At 35.1% G+C, this 17613-nt stretch overlaps 2 protein-coding genes across 8 annotated transcripts in view; both read left to right on the top strand.

Moving 5' to 3' along the window:
- Nucleotides 1-221: 221 nt before the first annotated feature.
- On the top strand, nucleotides 222-5985 carry LOC116343069 (signaling mucin HKR1-like). The gene is made up of 8 exons (XM_031770957.1): nucleotides 222-306; nucleotides 682-994; nucleotides 1572-1797; nucleotides 1873-2018; nucleotides 3898-4023; nucleotides 4108-4591; nucleotides 4725-4891; nucleotides 5149-5985. Exons 2-8 carry the CDS (start codon nucleotides 983-985, stop codon nucleotides 5407-5409), a joined length of 1422 nt encoding a protein of 473 aa, XP_031626817.1. The 5' UTR covers nucleotides 222-306; nucleotides 682-982; the 3' UTR covers nucleotides 5410-5985.
- Nucleotides 5986-7048: 1063 nt separating this feature from the next.
- Nucleotides 7049-17613, top strand: part of LOC116342922 (dopamine D2-like receptor) — a 155554-nt gene continuing 144989 nt past the window's right edge. For all 7 annotated transcript variants that reach the window (XM_031770728.1, XM_031770729.1, XM_031770735.1 and 4 more), the window contains exon 1: nucleotides 7049-7209. The gene's annotated coding sequence lies outside the window, so the exon portion shown is untranslated. The remainder of the gene's footprint in view (nucleotides 7210-17613) is intronic.

The following is a 17613-nucleotide window of genomic DNA, read 5'->3' as shown; positions in this document are numbered from 1 at the left end:
GAAGAAGAAAAAGCTAAGAAAGAAAATAAAAACGATACAAATAAAATCAAATGAAAAATGCACTCTTGTTCGGCTTTTTTTCTCAACAAACGTCGAAATGAACATACACACCAACTGTATGATGTGCGTGTGTGTGTGCACGCTGTGCTAAGATGATGTTAGGGTTAAACATAAACACACCACTCTATATATAAATAGTCAGCAAGAAAATTTCACTTTCAGTACATTCTGCGCATTTCGTTCGGTACATTTACAAAATTGCATTCTCTCATTCATTGTCTCTATATGCCAAGTGCAACGCAACAAGTGAGTGTGTTTTTAATGTCGCAATAGCGGCAACAACCATCAACAGTAGCCACAACAAAAACTTACAGGAAAATTGAAACCGTTTTGTTTTTCTCTTATGGATGCGTCCGCATGTTTTTGTGAATTTCGTGTCTGTGATGGAAAATGAACAAATTTGGCCAATTTTTGTTGAAATTTTTAATTGAATACTCGTGGTTTCGCTTTTTTTGTCCTTCATTCTCGGAAAATTTCGGTTTTTTATCCTCCAATTTAATTTTCTGTTTGATTGTTGTGCTTTGATGTTGTTGGGGTATTATGTGTGTGTTTGTGTGTACAAAAAATGCGTCAATTAATTATTCACTTTATTATATATATAATTTTATTTTTGTTTCAAAGTTTTAGAATCCAAAAAGTGAAAATAGTTGTGTGAAGAAGAAGAAGGAGAAGGAAGAGAAGAATAAAATAAGAAGAAAGAGGCAGACAAAAGTAACAACACACTAAGAATGAAAAGTGAATTTACATGCGAGTGAAAATTGAAATTAATTAACGAAGAATCTTGTGGAGAAGAGAAATAAAAACCACAGCGATAGTGCCACGTTTGCGAGAAATTTGCAAACAGTGAAAACAAAAGCGATAAGAAAAAGTTGGCATTGGATAAACTGGAATAAACAAAACCAAAGCAAAATATATTAAAATCATGATGTTCACGGTATGTGCTTCAATTCATGTTCGATTTTTATTCTGATCTCTTTCGCTCTTTTGCTCTCATTGATGTTTTATTTAACGTTGTTGTTATTATTATGCTATTTACCGTGAAATGTGTATGCGATTTCTGCTAAATGTTGTCGATGGTTTTGGATAAAACATGAACGAGGCAGTCGGTCGTAAAAATTGGTTTTGAAATCAAATAATAATTACACATGGATATTCATGCGGTTTATCGTTCCATAATATTGATATTGACTTTGTTTTTATTCGATGGCCCAGTGGGATAATTTACAAATTAATCCGATAAAATTGAGAGAGGCGAATTAACGAACGGGCGCGCGCACGCGCATCCACTTCGTACAATTTTAATATATCAGTGATAATCTTTTTCAATCACAAACGGTTTTATAGCGCACATACGAGATTAAACTCGATGGAATCAATTGAATACTTTTTCGTTAAATTTTACGACATAAAATATATTCAATCTTATCGCATCGATCAAACGAATAAAAAATCCCCATTTAATGATAATTGGCTACTTTTAATATGTTTTAATATTTTTTTTACAAACACAGAAACAAATCATACTATTTGCATCGATATTTGCGGTGATTTGTGCATCGAAAGAGCAGTCAAATGACGGTGGATTTGTGACAGCCGAAAGTAATCACATGTATAGTCAACCCATTCAAGACAATATTGCTGCCGAATCAGAAGTTGCAAAACGTGGTGCGGCCATTGCAACATCGTCCATTTCCACTAGCAACGAAAATCAAGGACAAAGCTCACAAATTGATGTTGGTAAGTGTTGTGTCGTCTTTTGATACTTGAACATGCATTCACCCGTTATTTGTCCATCGGTTCACATTTCTGCAGGTACAAACAGTGGTTCGGGATCAGGCGGTGTAATTAGTTTTACAACACCAAATAGTTTCCAACAATTCTTTTCGCCAACATTCGGACAATTTGGAGCAATTTATGCGGCATCTTTAACTCCATCAGCATCCGGAAATTCGCCGCAGGTATTGAACTGAAAACTTGAAATTACTGCAAATGTACGTTTGCAATGTATAGATTTTTTTTAATCATTTAAAAGCAAAGCTCCATAGTGCAATGAATGAATGAGTGGCATTTAACAAGCGCCAACAATTCACTGCCGTATAATTTGATTTGTGGTAAATCAAAAGGCAATAAAATTACAAATGAATAGGTTGGCTGTGTTTGTGCATTAAGCCAATCAATGTATATGTATGTATACATAATTTCGTAAATTACGTGATAACTCAAAGCGTATCAAATGAGACGAATGAACCATAAATGAGAAAAAAAATTAAGAAACAACAAAACATCAAGACATCGTGTTCTTTTATTCACAAATTGCTATTCTCATTTGTCTTGATTACGGCAATTTTATCGCATCGGTTCTTTTTGGATGAAAAGAGAGAGAGAAGAAAGAATGAAATGCATTGAATTTACACACAAATATTTATGGATTTTCAGCAACAAAACTTTCATTCGTGCTATTAAGTGGCCCCTAGTTTTATTTTTCGAGCAAACATGAATTTTTGCGAACCAACAATTTGTGTAACCATTAACGGTGTTGCAGCGGTGATTGTATACTGTTGCAGACATATACAGAGCGCGCTGTGTCTGTGCAGCACAGCATCGAGTCAATAACCTTGTCATCACAAATCAATATGAAATTCACATTATTCCGTAATCGGCACAAACTGATAAATATCATCGCGTGTTGCGTGTTGTTACATGAAAAATTGAAGTCGATTGAATTGTACGCAAATTCACGGGCGCTGATCTCCTAATGTGATGCTGTAGGTTGAAGCCACGACAACGATGGTGGTGGTAGCAATGCACCGCATATCCACCGAGAATGAGTGAGAGTGCGTGTGAGAGAGAGACGATTGATAACATTTATTGAACGTAATAGAAATAACTGGTTTGCTATACATCACACATCACACATCACCACATAGAGACTCTAAGTGAACTTAAATGTATAAAATATTATACAATTTTGCATTGGAGATGTTTGTCATCGCACCGTTGCGGTGTTGCAGCATAAACCGGTCGCACATTTCATTACAAAAATGAATAAGACAGCATAAAACCACTGAACATTTTGTCATTATCGTCAATCGAATATGATTTTGTGTGTGATGAATGAACTCTTTATTGGTTGAATAAGTCGTTTGATGCGTGGAAAGTTTTATTCAACTATAACATATTCAATTTTAGCTGCTCCAATTCGATGCTAAAAACTCTCTATCATAACATTTTATTTTCGACAGCGCCATTTTCCAAGTTCAATAGAACTCACAATTTATTATAAATTTCAACCGAATTGCATGAATAATATTAACAAAAGGCCAAAATATGAAAACAATGAATACTTTTACACGCATGAAATATAACATGAAATACGTCGCCCGAAAACATTTAATGGTGTATTTTTCATTCTCTCCGCTTTACCCAATTTGTTGCGCTTCCATGATTGTGGCACTATATGGCATGGTTTATTTTTTTTCTCTCCCTCAGCTTGAATAGTGAACACAATTCAAACATGGAAAGTGAAATGCATGCATGAAAGGTCTATAGCAGATGCATTAGAAAATCATCTTTTATTTTCTCTCTCGTTCGTTCGTTCCCATTCGCGCTCGTTCTTTGTTGCAATCAATTGTTCAATGAACACAATAACGAACTGGCTCAACACCATTAATGATTCGCACATGTAAGCTCATCGCGCATGAATCGATAATGAAATTGAAAAGATCGTACGCAAACACGGTGATGAAAAACAAAATGGAAATTCACTTTAAATGTTATGATCCGCCGCTCTTCGGTTGTTGTTATTTGTTTTTATTTTATTTTTTTGCTAAATTAAAGATTTTCTATGTGCGTGCACCATCACAATACGTGGCTCCAAGTGGTGTTGGAACAATCAAACTATCGTACACATCGAATCAAGCTCAACCACAAACAAGTATACAATATGCATCAACAACGCCCAAGGTAAAACTAATAACATTCGCACTCAAATGGATGAAAACCATCTCTTTTTTTTCGTGATATCGACAAATTTGCATTTCAATACAGGTTGCATACGCGATTACACCCAATCAATATCAATTGGCCGTAGCAGCTACACAACCAAATTCGTACACATATGCACCACTTGCAATTGCTAGTCCGTACACAACAGGCGCATACACAAATGCCAATGGTTATTTAAATACTGCCACCTCTGCCGCGACCAATATTGCTCAATTACCACCTGCTGCACTTCAGCAAGGTCAAATTATTCCATATACAGCATCATCTTCGAATGGCTACATTTTGTCACAGTCACAATTACAACAATTACAACAATTGGGCATTCCAGTCGGCCCACCATATACAACACCAGCACCAGTCGCCCCAAGTCAACCGAGCGTGCCAAGCGTGCCGAGCGTGCCAACCGTTCCAAGTGCACCAAGCGTAAAACCCGGAACAGCCGTTGTCAGTCCAACACCCTCCGCTTATTATTCGGGATATTCTGCGATACCAGCTAGCCAAGCCTATCAACAAGCACCGACATTCCGTAAGAATTACCGAAGAACTTCGGTGTATTCAAACGATTTTTTAAAAAATCATTGTTTCGCTTGAATAATTGAAAAAAGAAATACATTCATAGAAAGTTATTAGAATTTTGGTAATTTTTTATTCAAATATAGTTTCATACCAAAATGCTGGACTGAATTATGCGACTGCTCAAAAATTGGTGGCCGTTCCATCGTATACTCAAGCTGCATATCGTCCGTATGTGTCACCAACAGCGGCTACTGCTGCAACAGCCTACACCAATGCTTATGTTCAACCAACAGGAATCTCACCAGTTAAAGTAAGTTCGATCATTTTTGTGTGAGATTCATCAAAAGGTATCACAGAACCGAAAAAAATCATTCAAAAATTTAAGCAAATTTCCAAGTGAAATTGGGAACTTTTTTTCCTCATCCTCAATGTCACCGAAGGAACGTTTTTTTTTTTTTAATTTATTTAGACTTTTTGTGAATTGAACAGGCAAATCTAGTCTCACTTCAATTAATTTACATTTCTAATCAATTAATTTGTATGTTTGAACATATGTGACTCTTGCAGTATACCTTGGCCCAACCAACAAATTACTACAGTTCAGCGTATGTACCAAAAGTGGCTTATGCGCCATCGTTGAGTGCAACATCGTCAACACCATTCGTCACATCGTTTCAACAAGGCCAAGCTAGTCAAGCCTTTCCATCAGCTCAAGCTACAAATACGAACGGTGCCATACAATATGCATCGCAAATATATCAACCATCATTGACTGGGACAAAGTACGGATACCCAACCGCACAAAAATACTTCTACGCATCATCGTAATAAATACAAAACAAAAATCATTATCGTCATCATCAGCACATAACAAAAACCACTTCGAGAAATTAATTGAAAACACAAACCGACATTGTTAATTTAAACCAAAATTGATTTCGCATACATTTTGAGATTGTCGCATAAATTATAACAACAGCAAATGCAAATTCAACCAAAAAAAAATACATTCTACACGCACTCACGCAAAGAGATTCGAAAAACAAAATGAACGAATGAAAGTATTCACTCATCTTAGAATCTAAGAATTAATTAATTTTGAAACAAGTAACAAAACGTTGTAAAAAAAAGGAAAACGGAAATGAAAATATGTAATATTCTGTTTAAATAATCGATATGAAATAAGTTAAGTAGAACTGAGACTTTGTTCTTTTTTATTTGGCTTGAAACACTTATACTACTGTCTATCCATCTTCAAAACAAAAAAACGCAAAATACATTTGCGATGATTGTATTCTAAGTTTAGATAGATTGAAATTGTTTTATAATTGAGCAATGTAACATCGAAATGATGAGATGTTTCACGAATAAAATTCTGTTTTTAGACAGGCTCTGTGGAAATAGCGAAATGTGTTCAATTTAATGCTTGTTGATTCGAAACGGTATTTTTTTGATTTCGTGTTTGGTGTTTTAATGCAATCTAATACATTGATATTTTGAATCATTTCAAGTTCTTACTTTTTTCAAAACACTTGATGCATAATCGACGACAAATGAAATCTTTTGAATTTAGTCGAAAAATATGCTTGCCCCAAAATTCTCCTTAAAATTTGATTGCGCATGTTCAAATGCCCCTGCATATTGAAATTCCAGTGCTGAATTCTACTTTCATCAAGTGTAACGCAATTTTGGTACGAAATTGTCTTGGCAAATGCTTTGAAATCGAGTGTGCTACCCCAATCGAAAGTGATGTGCGTGATAACGCAGTCAGCACGCGCCGAAGCGGTTTTCAGCTGTGATTGATAACACACAGCAGGCAAAAAGAAAGCGTCATCGGCTTATTTAGCAGATGTTGCCGTGCCTCTATGTGAATACAAAGCACCCCGTGTAAGCTTTTTATTTTCGACACACTCGCCGATGTTTGCACATTCAGCAATTCATTCGAACATAGTGTAACCATCGTTGGTTTTTGGATAGCAGTACAGCTCAATACATGACGATTGCATAGTTGCCGTCAGTTTGTCTACAGGAATACACACGGTTCAAATGATATAGCCACCCGAATGAAAGCAGTTCGCTCCCATCAACATAATCAGTGGGGCTGAATACGCCGCCCAGATAAGATGTGTTGTTATTTGGTTCGTCAGCATGCCGTACTTCAACTTCAATTTACACGGTTTCCTCCAGAAAATTGTCTACCAAAATGAAAATCATATAACATTAGAGTATATTCAACGAACGGAACACAAAATGATCGTTTCGATTTTTAACGGTTGAACCATTTTATAAACAGCACATTTTGCACTAGTTTTGGATATTGTTACCAGTGGTATGTAACAAAAGAAAATTAATTCGGAAATATTTAAAAACCAAACTCGGTATAAGCGTGCAATTTTGCAGACAAAAAAATAATTCAGTGCGAAAAAAAAAATTCAAAAAAAAAAGAAAATTGGTAAAAAAAGAATTCCATTAAGAGAGAAATAAACTAGAATTTTAAAATAAAATTGTGAAATGATACGCGCGAAAAATAACATTTTCATTAATAAAACGTGTTGAGGAATTTTCTATCTAAATTTTGACTACATTTCATGTGCGTTCAAGTGATAAAAATTGTTGTGCACAAAAAAAGTAAGCTTTATAACATTTTTTCCCTTCCATTTTTTAGTATAAAGATTTTTTATAAACATTTTTACAACATATTCCAGTCGAAGTTGTGTATAGTATTTGATTGTTATTTTGGCGCTTTTTTCACGGAGTGACTATTCTTTCATATGTTCAATGGTATAAATGGCAAAAGCTCAAGTAATTAGTTTGATTGCAAATCAATGTTGTGAAAACATGAACATTGAACAAACTTCTCAAATTGACAGCAATAAAATAAACATCTCTCTTGCAGACGTGAATGTCATGAATAAGTTGATCAATAATCTGAAATAATTCCGGTACTGCTAGACTACAGCCAAACCAGATTCACGTTTTTTTGTCTCATTCCAAAAACCAATTTAGCTTCAACATTTGCTACGTTCAGTGAATCTGTCATGTCAAATTTTGTGTTGATATATCTCATGAGTCAATATTATCGAAAGGGAAATAGAGTGCACCCAAGCACTTACCGTACCAATATATATTTAGAAGAAGAAGCAACCCCAATTCGTATGGTTAACAGTGTCCTAGCACAGTGCGTAAAGTGGGAGTCGTCATGAATTTTGTTGTGCTTAGCAAACCGTTACGACACAGAGAATAAAGCCATATGCTTGTGCATGTCCTACTTACATGTTACAGCAACAGCATGGCATAAGGAGAGCATAGCAATGCACACACACATACAAAAAAAAAAACAACAAAGAGAACGAAAAAAGCTTTTACATTGTCAAAAGAGAAGAAAAGATAAATAAAAAGAATACGATAGCGGAAATTAGAAAATTAAATTTCATCTTGTTGAATTCAGTTCATTTCTTGTTCGGTATTTGTTTGTCTCAGCATCTTGTTGTATGTCCGAGCTACAGTCATTTTACAGAAGCAAACACTTTATACACATCGTTTGTCAGGAAAAGAGAGAGAGCGAGAAATACGTCGGACGAATAAAATATGACAACCATACACCAAATATACTATACCACGTTAAATCACCAAAAAAAGAGGAAAAAACGGCATTTTTGACACACAAACAACAATGCCACACCAAAAATGGTATACGATTCACAGTTTGAACAATTCGCATATTTTTTTCGTCTTTTCTCATTTTCTGCTACAGCAATTTTGAAAAGTTTACATCTCGCCTATCACTTACCCGCTTCACTTGTCGTGTTTCACTTCCATTTTCATTATGATTGTACCGAAAAAAAAAACCAAAACATATAGGGTGAGTGAGACAGTGGAAGTGTTGCAATTCCGGATATTTTGTCTCACGCTTACTCACTTTTCATTATATTAGTCTCAGTTGTTTTGGGGGTACGGAAGCAACCGAACATTTTTTTTTCTTCGAACATTTATTGAGGCAATTTTGTTTTGTCCTATCATTTCAATTAGACCATTGTTATGATCTGTATAGTAAAAAAAAGTGGCTGATTCATGCAAAATGGTATCGATGTTATGTCGATATATGTATACCTAGTTATGCAATTCATTTTTCTAGGTCGAGGCTAACAATTATTTTACTAATCATTAAAATAACCATGACTATGTAGAACGATGCATAAGAAATTGGGCTACATGAGTAGTACATACATGACTAAAAAAATGTGGCACACACACAATAAAAGTACGACAAATAGCTATAACATGAAATTTGTTGAACTGTGCGAAAACGAATGAAAAAAAATTATATATAAAAAATGGTCCGGTGTGATGTAGTAGCTATGAGACGACAAAAATGCGACATACCCAATTTATATATAAAAAGGTACCTACTATCTAAAAAGCTAAGTAAATTAACCACAGCAGCTCACACAAACCATGCATAAAAGTTGGAATGAGATATAATAAAACCCGAACGAAGAAGAGCAAGATGATGCAAAATGCACATACACAGCTATACATAGCTATAAGAAGTGAAATCGAGATTATAAAAAGATGAAAATGAAACACGATGTCAATTCAAGTAAAATGTGAGCACTTCGTTCGGTTTTTTTATGTCTGGTTTTACCTTTCCGAGTTTGGTGGGTGTTTGAAGTGAGAGGAAAAAAACACGACAAAGCGGATCTGTTATCATAGAAGTAGCAAATAGGCGACAATTATTAAAGAGAAAAGGACCAACCATGTTTTACAAAGAGGATGAAATGAGAAAAAAAGGAACCCGTACGATTTTCTACTGTCCTAACTCCTTCTCACACTCTCAGTACAGGTGCTTTTTTTGCTTTTGCAATATTGCCCTTGTGTCCGTTATGGTTATGCTTGATTTTGTGCTCGTTCACTCGTTCGGTCGCTTTTGCACTTATACTCTGAATGATGGCGCGCATCTTATGCGACACGGTGTCAATGAAATTTTCATGGCGTATACTGATACGGACAGATGTTATGGATAATGGTATTTATTACTTGGCAGTTTTGTCAGAAAGAAACTCAATTAAGCATGCCCACCTTCTCTCTTACCCCATTAATCCGAGCACATAAAAGAATTTCGCTCCCATTCTCTTCTATTCATTCCATTTTTCATCTTCTATGGTTGTCTTTTTTGCTTTTGAGCTATACCCATAAAACCGGCTTTGTATAGATGTGCTCGCGCCCCATTGAAAGCCAATTCAAATTAGTTATTCTCTGTACTATAAATTCTATCCTCCCACAAGCAGCACTTGTTTGGCTTTTTTTCTTTATTTGAATAATGTCTAATTCTCAAAAGAACCTATGTAGATTACTATTCTAAGAATAGTGACTATTACATGATTATGAACAACTTCCCGTACATTGAACATCCAAAATTAGTACACATAATCCAAGCGCAAAATTATTCCCAAAGTTTTTCGCTCGATAGATTGCATTATAATTAAATTGAGTCAACCGGTGTACCATATTCTTTTGCTTGGCACGGGATGAACACTGCCACTTACAGTCGGACTTTAGTATTAAAGTGAAAAAAAAGACAATCTGAAACGATGATCTTTTTATTCTTAAAAAACCAAAGCTTTTGCACTTCGAAGTTAAGTGGAGTTTACGTGTTATCATTCGCTTTCATACACTTTGCCTAATTGAAACATGATTTTAATCACGTTTTTAAGGGTTCCTTACAAATTAAATTCCTTTTTTAAATTCCAATGTCAGGTACTCTTTAAATCTTGAATCATCGATAACAATGATAAGAACAAATTAAAAAGACCCTAGCTTGTTTTAAACTGATAAGAATTAACGACACAAATAAGATTTAAAGTGAAATCTAAAAGCACACCGAAAAATTGCTGACAAATTTCGTATTTTATGTACACCGAATGACATCGATGTTTTTTTGTTCAACTCTTGTGACAGCTTAAACATTTTCCTCGCTCTTCCTTTTGGTCGATGACATTCGAAAATTATCGCATCGTTCGTACTGTTTTCACTGCGGACACACTCATATACTTTTTAGGAAAATACCGCTTTTATTTATGCATATATTATTCGATAAAAAAGAAGGGAAAAAGTGTTTCCATCGTTTCTAGATCAAATCTTCTTTAAATTCAGTTAACTTTTTCGTGAACACACATGAATTTGCATAGCACGCTGTGTTTGTGTTCTCTATTTCGCCATCATTTTCGCGCCATCTCCTTCATAAAAACTCTCTCACTCTCTCTGAGACATTGTTTTATTTTTGGTCGCCTCAAAGTTGCGGTGGAACAGCAATAATTTAATCTGTAACACAGTATTTTCCTTGATTATAATATTAGTACGTAACACAGATTTTAAACACTAAATGTAACCTAAGCTGATTTACATTCATCTGATTAAAATCACCTGCTTTATTATGTAAACTAATGGTTGAGTGTAATAAATTTGCACCGTTACCTCGTAATAAACTTATTTCGATAATGTGTCAATGGCTGTAATGGACTGTTGCGTCGTTGCATTTTTTTCGTCGCTTCATAATTTTCGATCGTTTTTTTAAAATGTGTTTTAATTCAAGTTTTTGTTACATCTACCTGATTGGCTTCAAGCAAAAGAATAAAAAAAAAACGAGTTCATAAAGTTATAAATAAATAGTGGTGATGCAACTACGCAACAGTAATAAAGCTTTCGAAGAGGACACGAGATACATACAAAAGACGATGGTGTCGTAAATTATTCCCATGAAATTTTCGATAAAATAAACACAATCATAAAGTTATTGCAACCAGTAACGTCCATAATTTTTAATTAGAAATTGTGTATATATGAGACATGCAAGTTTCGAGGCAATTCGGATTGTTTGTTGAGATTTTGGTCGCATCAAAATCTCTCCCTTTTTTTGAACAAAAAAAAAAAACATTTTAGTACATAAAGTTTTTGGGAACACAATGGGAACACATTTTACAGCCAAAGTTTTGTTCATCAGTTTTATAAACCTGGAAGTGCAACACAAACACACTAATCATGGGACAAGTGGAGGTTGTTACTTTTTTTGCGTGCTTTAAACTCACTGGTGAAACTTTTCTTTTCCGATATGATCATTTTTTGAAGTAGTCCAATGAATCACCGCCGGCGGACTTCCATTTGAAATTAGCATGAGAGATAGTCGAACTAAATTAAATGTAAACGACGCCGTGGCGGTAAGCGGCAGGCGTGTCGAATCCATAAGTAGAGAGAGAGAAAAAAAAGAAAGCCACCATAGCCAATTCTACACCTATTCCACGGAGCGAACGAAAAATGGCGTTTAAAATATTTCGCTATCTTTCCGATGAAAAAAAAAAACTTAAATTTTCTTTTTAATGTGATAAAAAACATATTTTCACCCTATAAAATTTTGGATTAAGTTTGGTTATCAAAATCCATTCGGTAGAAAGTTTTGCATGAACCGAACGACACAGTTTTGACATTTTCCTGCCTCAATTCAGATCAGTTTGTCACTTTGATTAACGCACAAGATAGCAATTAAATGCCTCTTGTGAAACTGTTCACTGTTCAGCTGCTATCCGATGTTTTGTCATGATGCACCGAATCCGAGGATGTGTATACCCATATCTGAACAAACTATTCCCTTATTACGATAATAATATGCATCGTTTTAATTGAGTCTGACATCAACTTTCCTATATGTTCCACATTTTCGTTAAGACTATTTATTAAACATGCTTTTTCCGTATTTCGATTTTTCCCATCGTCTATACGTTCATTCGCTCGTTCGTTTCTCATTTTTCTCTCATTTTCATGTTGATTATACAACCCATTTTCTTGTCCCGCTGTAAGTAGCAAACAAGGGAGAGAAAGAGATTGGAGAGGCAGAGGGAAAGAGCGAGAGAAACTTTGTCACACCACATTAATATTATATTCGAAAATATGGCACTTGTTACATGCACTTGTCTCTCAACAAATACATGATGATGACGATCGGGATGCAAGAGCAAGTGCAAAAGAAACAAAGAGTGCAAGCATCTCAGCATTATAACATGAAATCATGAAATAAAGAACATATCTACACCAAATATATGTATTTGCAGGAGGAAACTCGCTAAAGGATGTACTTTTTCATTTTTCATTCTTATTCAAACGATATGAGAGAGAAAAAATCCCATTTGAAATTGTTCAAGTGGCAAATCATTTCGAAAAGTTTTTCTAGTTAGTTGGTTTATCCTCGGGATGCGCACTATCTCAACACGAATGCGTATGGCAATGACAATCATATTTTTCGGAGACACGCTTGAATCTCGGCGACTTAAACCAGAAAAATGAAGAAGAAATTGTAGGAAAAAAAAGACAAAAGAAAAAACGGTTATTACATTTTCTGTGTGAAATCGATGCGATGGTATAGAACATCTTCTACGACGAGGCCTAAGTTGAAATGACTATGTCATTCATTTATACACTGGTTTGGTTGTGTCGCTAGTAAGAGCGCGCTACCATTTGTCGTATAATAAAGAGATTTGTTATTTGTTTGTGAAGCCGCGCCAATTTTTCAGTTTTGATTTGCAAACATGACAAATAAACCTGACAAATTATTAAATGCGACACAAACTTGTTCGCAATTGCGAAAATTAATTCTCCAAACGTAAATATATATATATATATTTTATGTTGCACCAGAGAATCGACAATGTTTTATGGTTGTTATCGACAAATTATATAAACAAAACAAAAGTTACAAAGTTTTTGAAAATGCCCCAAATGCTGAAAATCTCTATCAACTAATAACTGTTGCAAACAACTAATTTTAAAGTTTGTTCATTTCGAAGTTTTTGAAAGTGATCCCAGCGAGAACTTCATTAGCTTTGAGTGTTCATCTGTGTATGTGTGCGCGCAACAGTGATATAGATTGATAAATAGAGGAAAATCCCGAAATTCAGTTTGATTTGCATGGCCCATTTACCTAGAACCACGATATTGAAATACAAATATTTGGATAGTGAATATTCCCATTCCATTTACCGCAAAGACAAACATTTCATGCAATAAAAGAAGTAATTTTATCGCAAGGCGAAGAGCGAGTAAAGAGTCGAAATCAGGATCAGTTAACACCTTCAGTTAGTGGAGCTTTTGAAATCATGACAGCAGCTCAGCAAAATCAATTTCGATCGTTATTTTGATTCGGATTACTGATTCTGAATTATCTAATCGACTGCGTTCTCTCTCTCTCTTTCCACTCAGTTAAAAGTGATTTATTTCCTTTATACCCGAATTCGGCCAATGATGAGGGAAAAACGCCTGTTCAATCCAATTGAGTAAAATCAGTAAGTTGTCAGGCAATCCGTCGTGCTTTTATTGTATGGATTGTACTTATGCGCGCATTGTGTACAATAGCATTTGCTAGAGCATTTGAGTTTGTGTGTCATTCGAAAGACCCATTCATTTTGATCGAATCAATCGAAGATTGAATGGGAAGACCAAAAAATACGAGCACAAATAGAGGCAGCAAGAGAACGATAGCAACAATATGTTAATCAGGTACGGCTTAAATGAAAGCAAATTCAAAAAGATCACATTTATTCGGTCGTATATATATTGAGATAGAATGAGAGAGAGGATGAGATAGGAAGCGAACTGATGAATTTTATTACGAGAATAAACATCAATAAAGCAGTGAAAAGGTTGGAGAACGAATGAGAAAATCAATACGAAGTTTGCATGGGTGCGTTTGCATTCATTTTATATCGTATACATTTACACATGATTATTGAATGCTGGATTCCATTCCTCGGTATACGCACAATCCGATGGCATCCTATTGATAGAGAGGAAATCCAAAAATAAAGATACATTACAATAACAAAAATAAATACGCATTCATATGCACATGTATTCCGTTCAATATGGGTGAGCTTGTGTGTATGGGCGCGTGTTCAGCGTTCAAGCGTTTTCCGAGCCAAAAAATGTTTTGATTCGGTTTAAATTATTCCCGTTCATCGTTTCCCCAATATTTGTTGTGAGAGTTCGTCTATCGCCGTATGTTTGTGTTTGAATATTATATTGGATGAAAAGGCGCAGCATGATCGAAATTGAAACCCTGTTAACAACAACAAAGCGATGTATTTCGAAATTGACCACTGGAACGGAAATGCGAGCATTCATTTTAAGAGCTGAATGGACTACTATGCTGCTATTGCTGCTCTATCGAGTGTTATATTTCCACGAATAATTCTACACCATAAATAGTATACTAGCATCATTTCAAAACATCGAAATCGAAAAGAGAGAGAGAGAGAGAGAGAGAGAGAGAGAGATTGATCATCTAAGGCACAGTTTATAAATAAAGTTCTGTGAACAATGACAATGTCTATGTACTCTGTTGGAGAAAAAACAACAGGCTAAGGGTGACACGATTCTTGGAATCTATTTCAAACTGAAAATACGCCATGCATTGCACACGAGGTGTATAGTTTACACTGAACACATCGATTTCGAATAGTTTTTTTCATAAACATTGATGTAATTTCGCTGCAAAAGAGTGAATAAAAAAAGTGTTCCCTGCTTCCTTCATTTCCATCTGCTCGTCCAGACAAACAAAAGGCAACTTGAAATATGTCGACCCCATTGAGAATTGATCACTCTATGCAAAAAAAACTTCATCGTTATTCAATTGGTATACTTTACGCCAATCACTCTAGTCCTTTGTTTACGGGGCCACTTAAAATGCAAAACGGAAACAGCAATCGATCTTTTCCAAAAATTTCAACTACGGTATGAGCTATTTCGTTCGAATTATGGCCCGGGAATGAATTAGTTTTGGCATTGTTTTTCCGGCGAATAATACAATGCAATTTTGGTGGTTGAATGACGAAAATGAAATTGGTGCCATCGTGTATTTATGTAATTTTCGGAGGTTTTTCGACCATATAGCCGCCATCACGTTTGCCAAATCGCATGCAATTAAATTGCAAACATAAAAAACCGTCAACATTTCTTTGACATATTAAGTCCACCTACATAAACACTCACCTTTACCAAAAACGTAACGTGCTCCACAAAAATAAACATATAATCGAATATATTGTATAAATGTTACAAAGAATGGCGGCTATTAAACTGATACACCCATATCTGCATATTAAAATTGCTAAGATACACCACATACACCGTTGGTCGGCTGCCGAACAACGCATACGGTTTTCTCAATTTCGTTCTTTTTTTCGTTCTGCATTCTGTGTTCACTTGTGTGGTGGTGTTTCTCAACTGTCTTCATTTTTCATTTAGCTAATTTATAACAGGGATATTTCCTCTTCAATTTCCTCTCGTTTTTTCCTCTGTTCGTATTCATTTTATATTGCTTGATGGTTATTATTACTGAGTTGCTGTCTTGAGGAAATGGATTGTTCTTTCAAGAGTGTGTGCCGAGAATTAAGCGAAAAATCGAATTAAATTTTACCCGCTTAAAAGCGGAGAGCACAAAAAAACCAACAACTTAACTCTTTTCACTTTTTTGCTTTTGCGCTCGCCTCTTTTTCACTCCCTCGACACAACTGCATAGTTAAGTTTTAATGGTAGACATTAAATTATGTGCGGTGGCATGGATATAGTTCGAATGGTGAACAGAAGACAACAAAACCAAAAAAAAATATCGAACACGAATAGCAAACGGTTGAATTGCTCGGGTTGTGCCACACACACACACACACACCCGAATTAAATGCATTTGCTAAAATTGACAAAATATTTTAAAGTTTGTAATTTGGTTTTTCCCTCGGCGGAATAGGTAATTGGTACATTAGTAATTCAACGAAAATCATATTTAACAATGTTGCAGTTTCAGGCATTCAAAAGTCATTTGAACTCGTAGATTAGCATTCAGTTGAAAATTTCACTTTCGCTCGCCATACATCGTGCACTCGCTCACTCGCACCCCATTCGACTTTCACATATATTTTTTTGCTGATGGTTTATGGAACCAAAAAGAGAAAACGCGCACAAGAATTGGAAACACTTAACTTTTAATTCGGTACAAAAGTTCCTTTCGCGTATCCAACTTTTCGTCTGAATGAGAGTAATTTAATTTATTTCTCGTCGTTTATTAGCTACGATAATGTTTTCCTGTGGAATTTATGGCAAACTCAACTGAAATACAACAACATCCTTTGTATTAACAAATTCACAAACGAATAATCGTCGTAGTTTGAATCGTAACTATATCTTCTCTCTTTTCCATCCGCTTATTCTCTTTTTTTTCTTCATTTTGATTAAATGGAATCCCGCATTTTGTGTGTACGCGTAAATTTTAACCCGTTTGAATAATTAACGTTGAGGAAATAAAAACGAATTAAGTAACACAACATTCGAAGAATGCTCGGTGCCATTTCTTTCGGGAAAAAAGAAACTTTTATTGTAAATTTCGAATTAATTAGCGGTGGAAACATTAATATTAACCATGTTTTCAAAAGACGGAATGGTCTTTTCTTCACTTGTCGAGTGTTCTTATTTACGATTTTACAATTTGAATTACATCGGCAAACCAATGTACAATTCAGCCAAAAGAGAAGAAAGTGAGAAAAAGAGAGTCTTGGTTGAATGCGATTTGGCTATTGAAATAAGGGCTTTTCATCTGCTTAAGATTTCAAGCAAATTGTTCATTGTTTACAAGAAATGAAAGCGAAAAAAAAGTAAGCAGCAATAGAAGCATAAGGACCCTTCTTATGTTCTGTTGCACGAATTAATTCTGCCACAAAAGTAATACAAGCCAAAGAAACACAATAAAAAGCTGCGTAACATAACGAGCTACTTCAATATACTCCGCTACTATGAAGATTCTTGTAGCAACTGGCAAAGAATTAGAATCAAAGTATGAAACTCAATGAAAATCATCGTTTTCGATTGTGAATCGTGCATTTGAGCAAGTTCTCGTGATGGAAAATGAATTTTTCGCTCTCTCTCTTTCTATGTCTGCCACTTTTACACATAAATAACTTATTGTTTTCAAAGAGAGGTAATAACACAAGTAGTATA

Source organism: Contarinia nasturtii, unplaced genomic scaffold (assembly GCF_009176525.2).
Source record: "Contarinia nasturtii isolate CC-2019 unplaced genomic scaffold, AAFC_CNas_1.1 Cnas_scaffold_928, whole genome shotgun sequence".
In the NCBI taxonomy this organism is placed as follows: Eukaryota; Metazoa; Arthropoda; class Insecta; order Diptera; family Cecidomyiidae; genus Contarinia; species Contarinia nasturtii.
The sequence above is the reverse complement of the archived record's forward strand: the minus strand, read 5'-3'. Positions and strand labels throughout refer to the sequence as shown.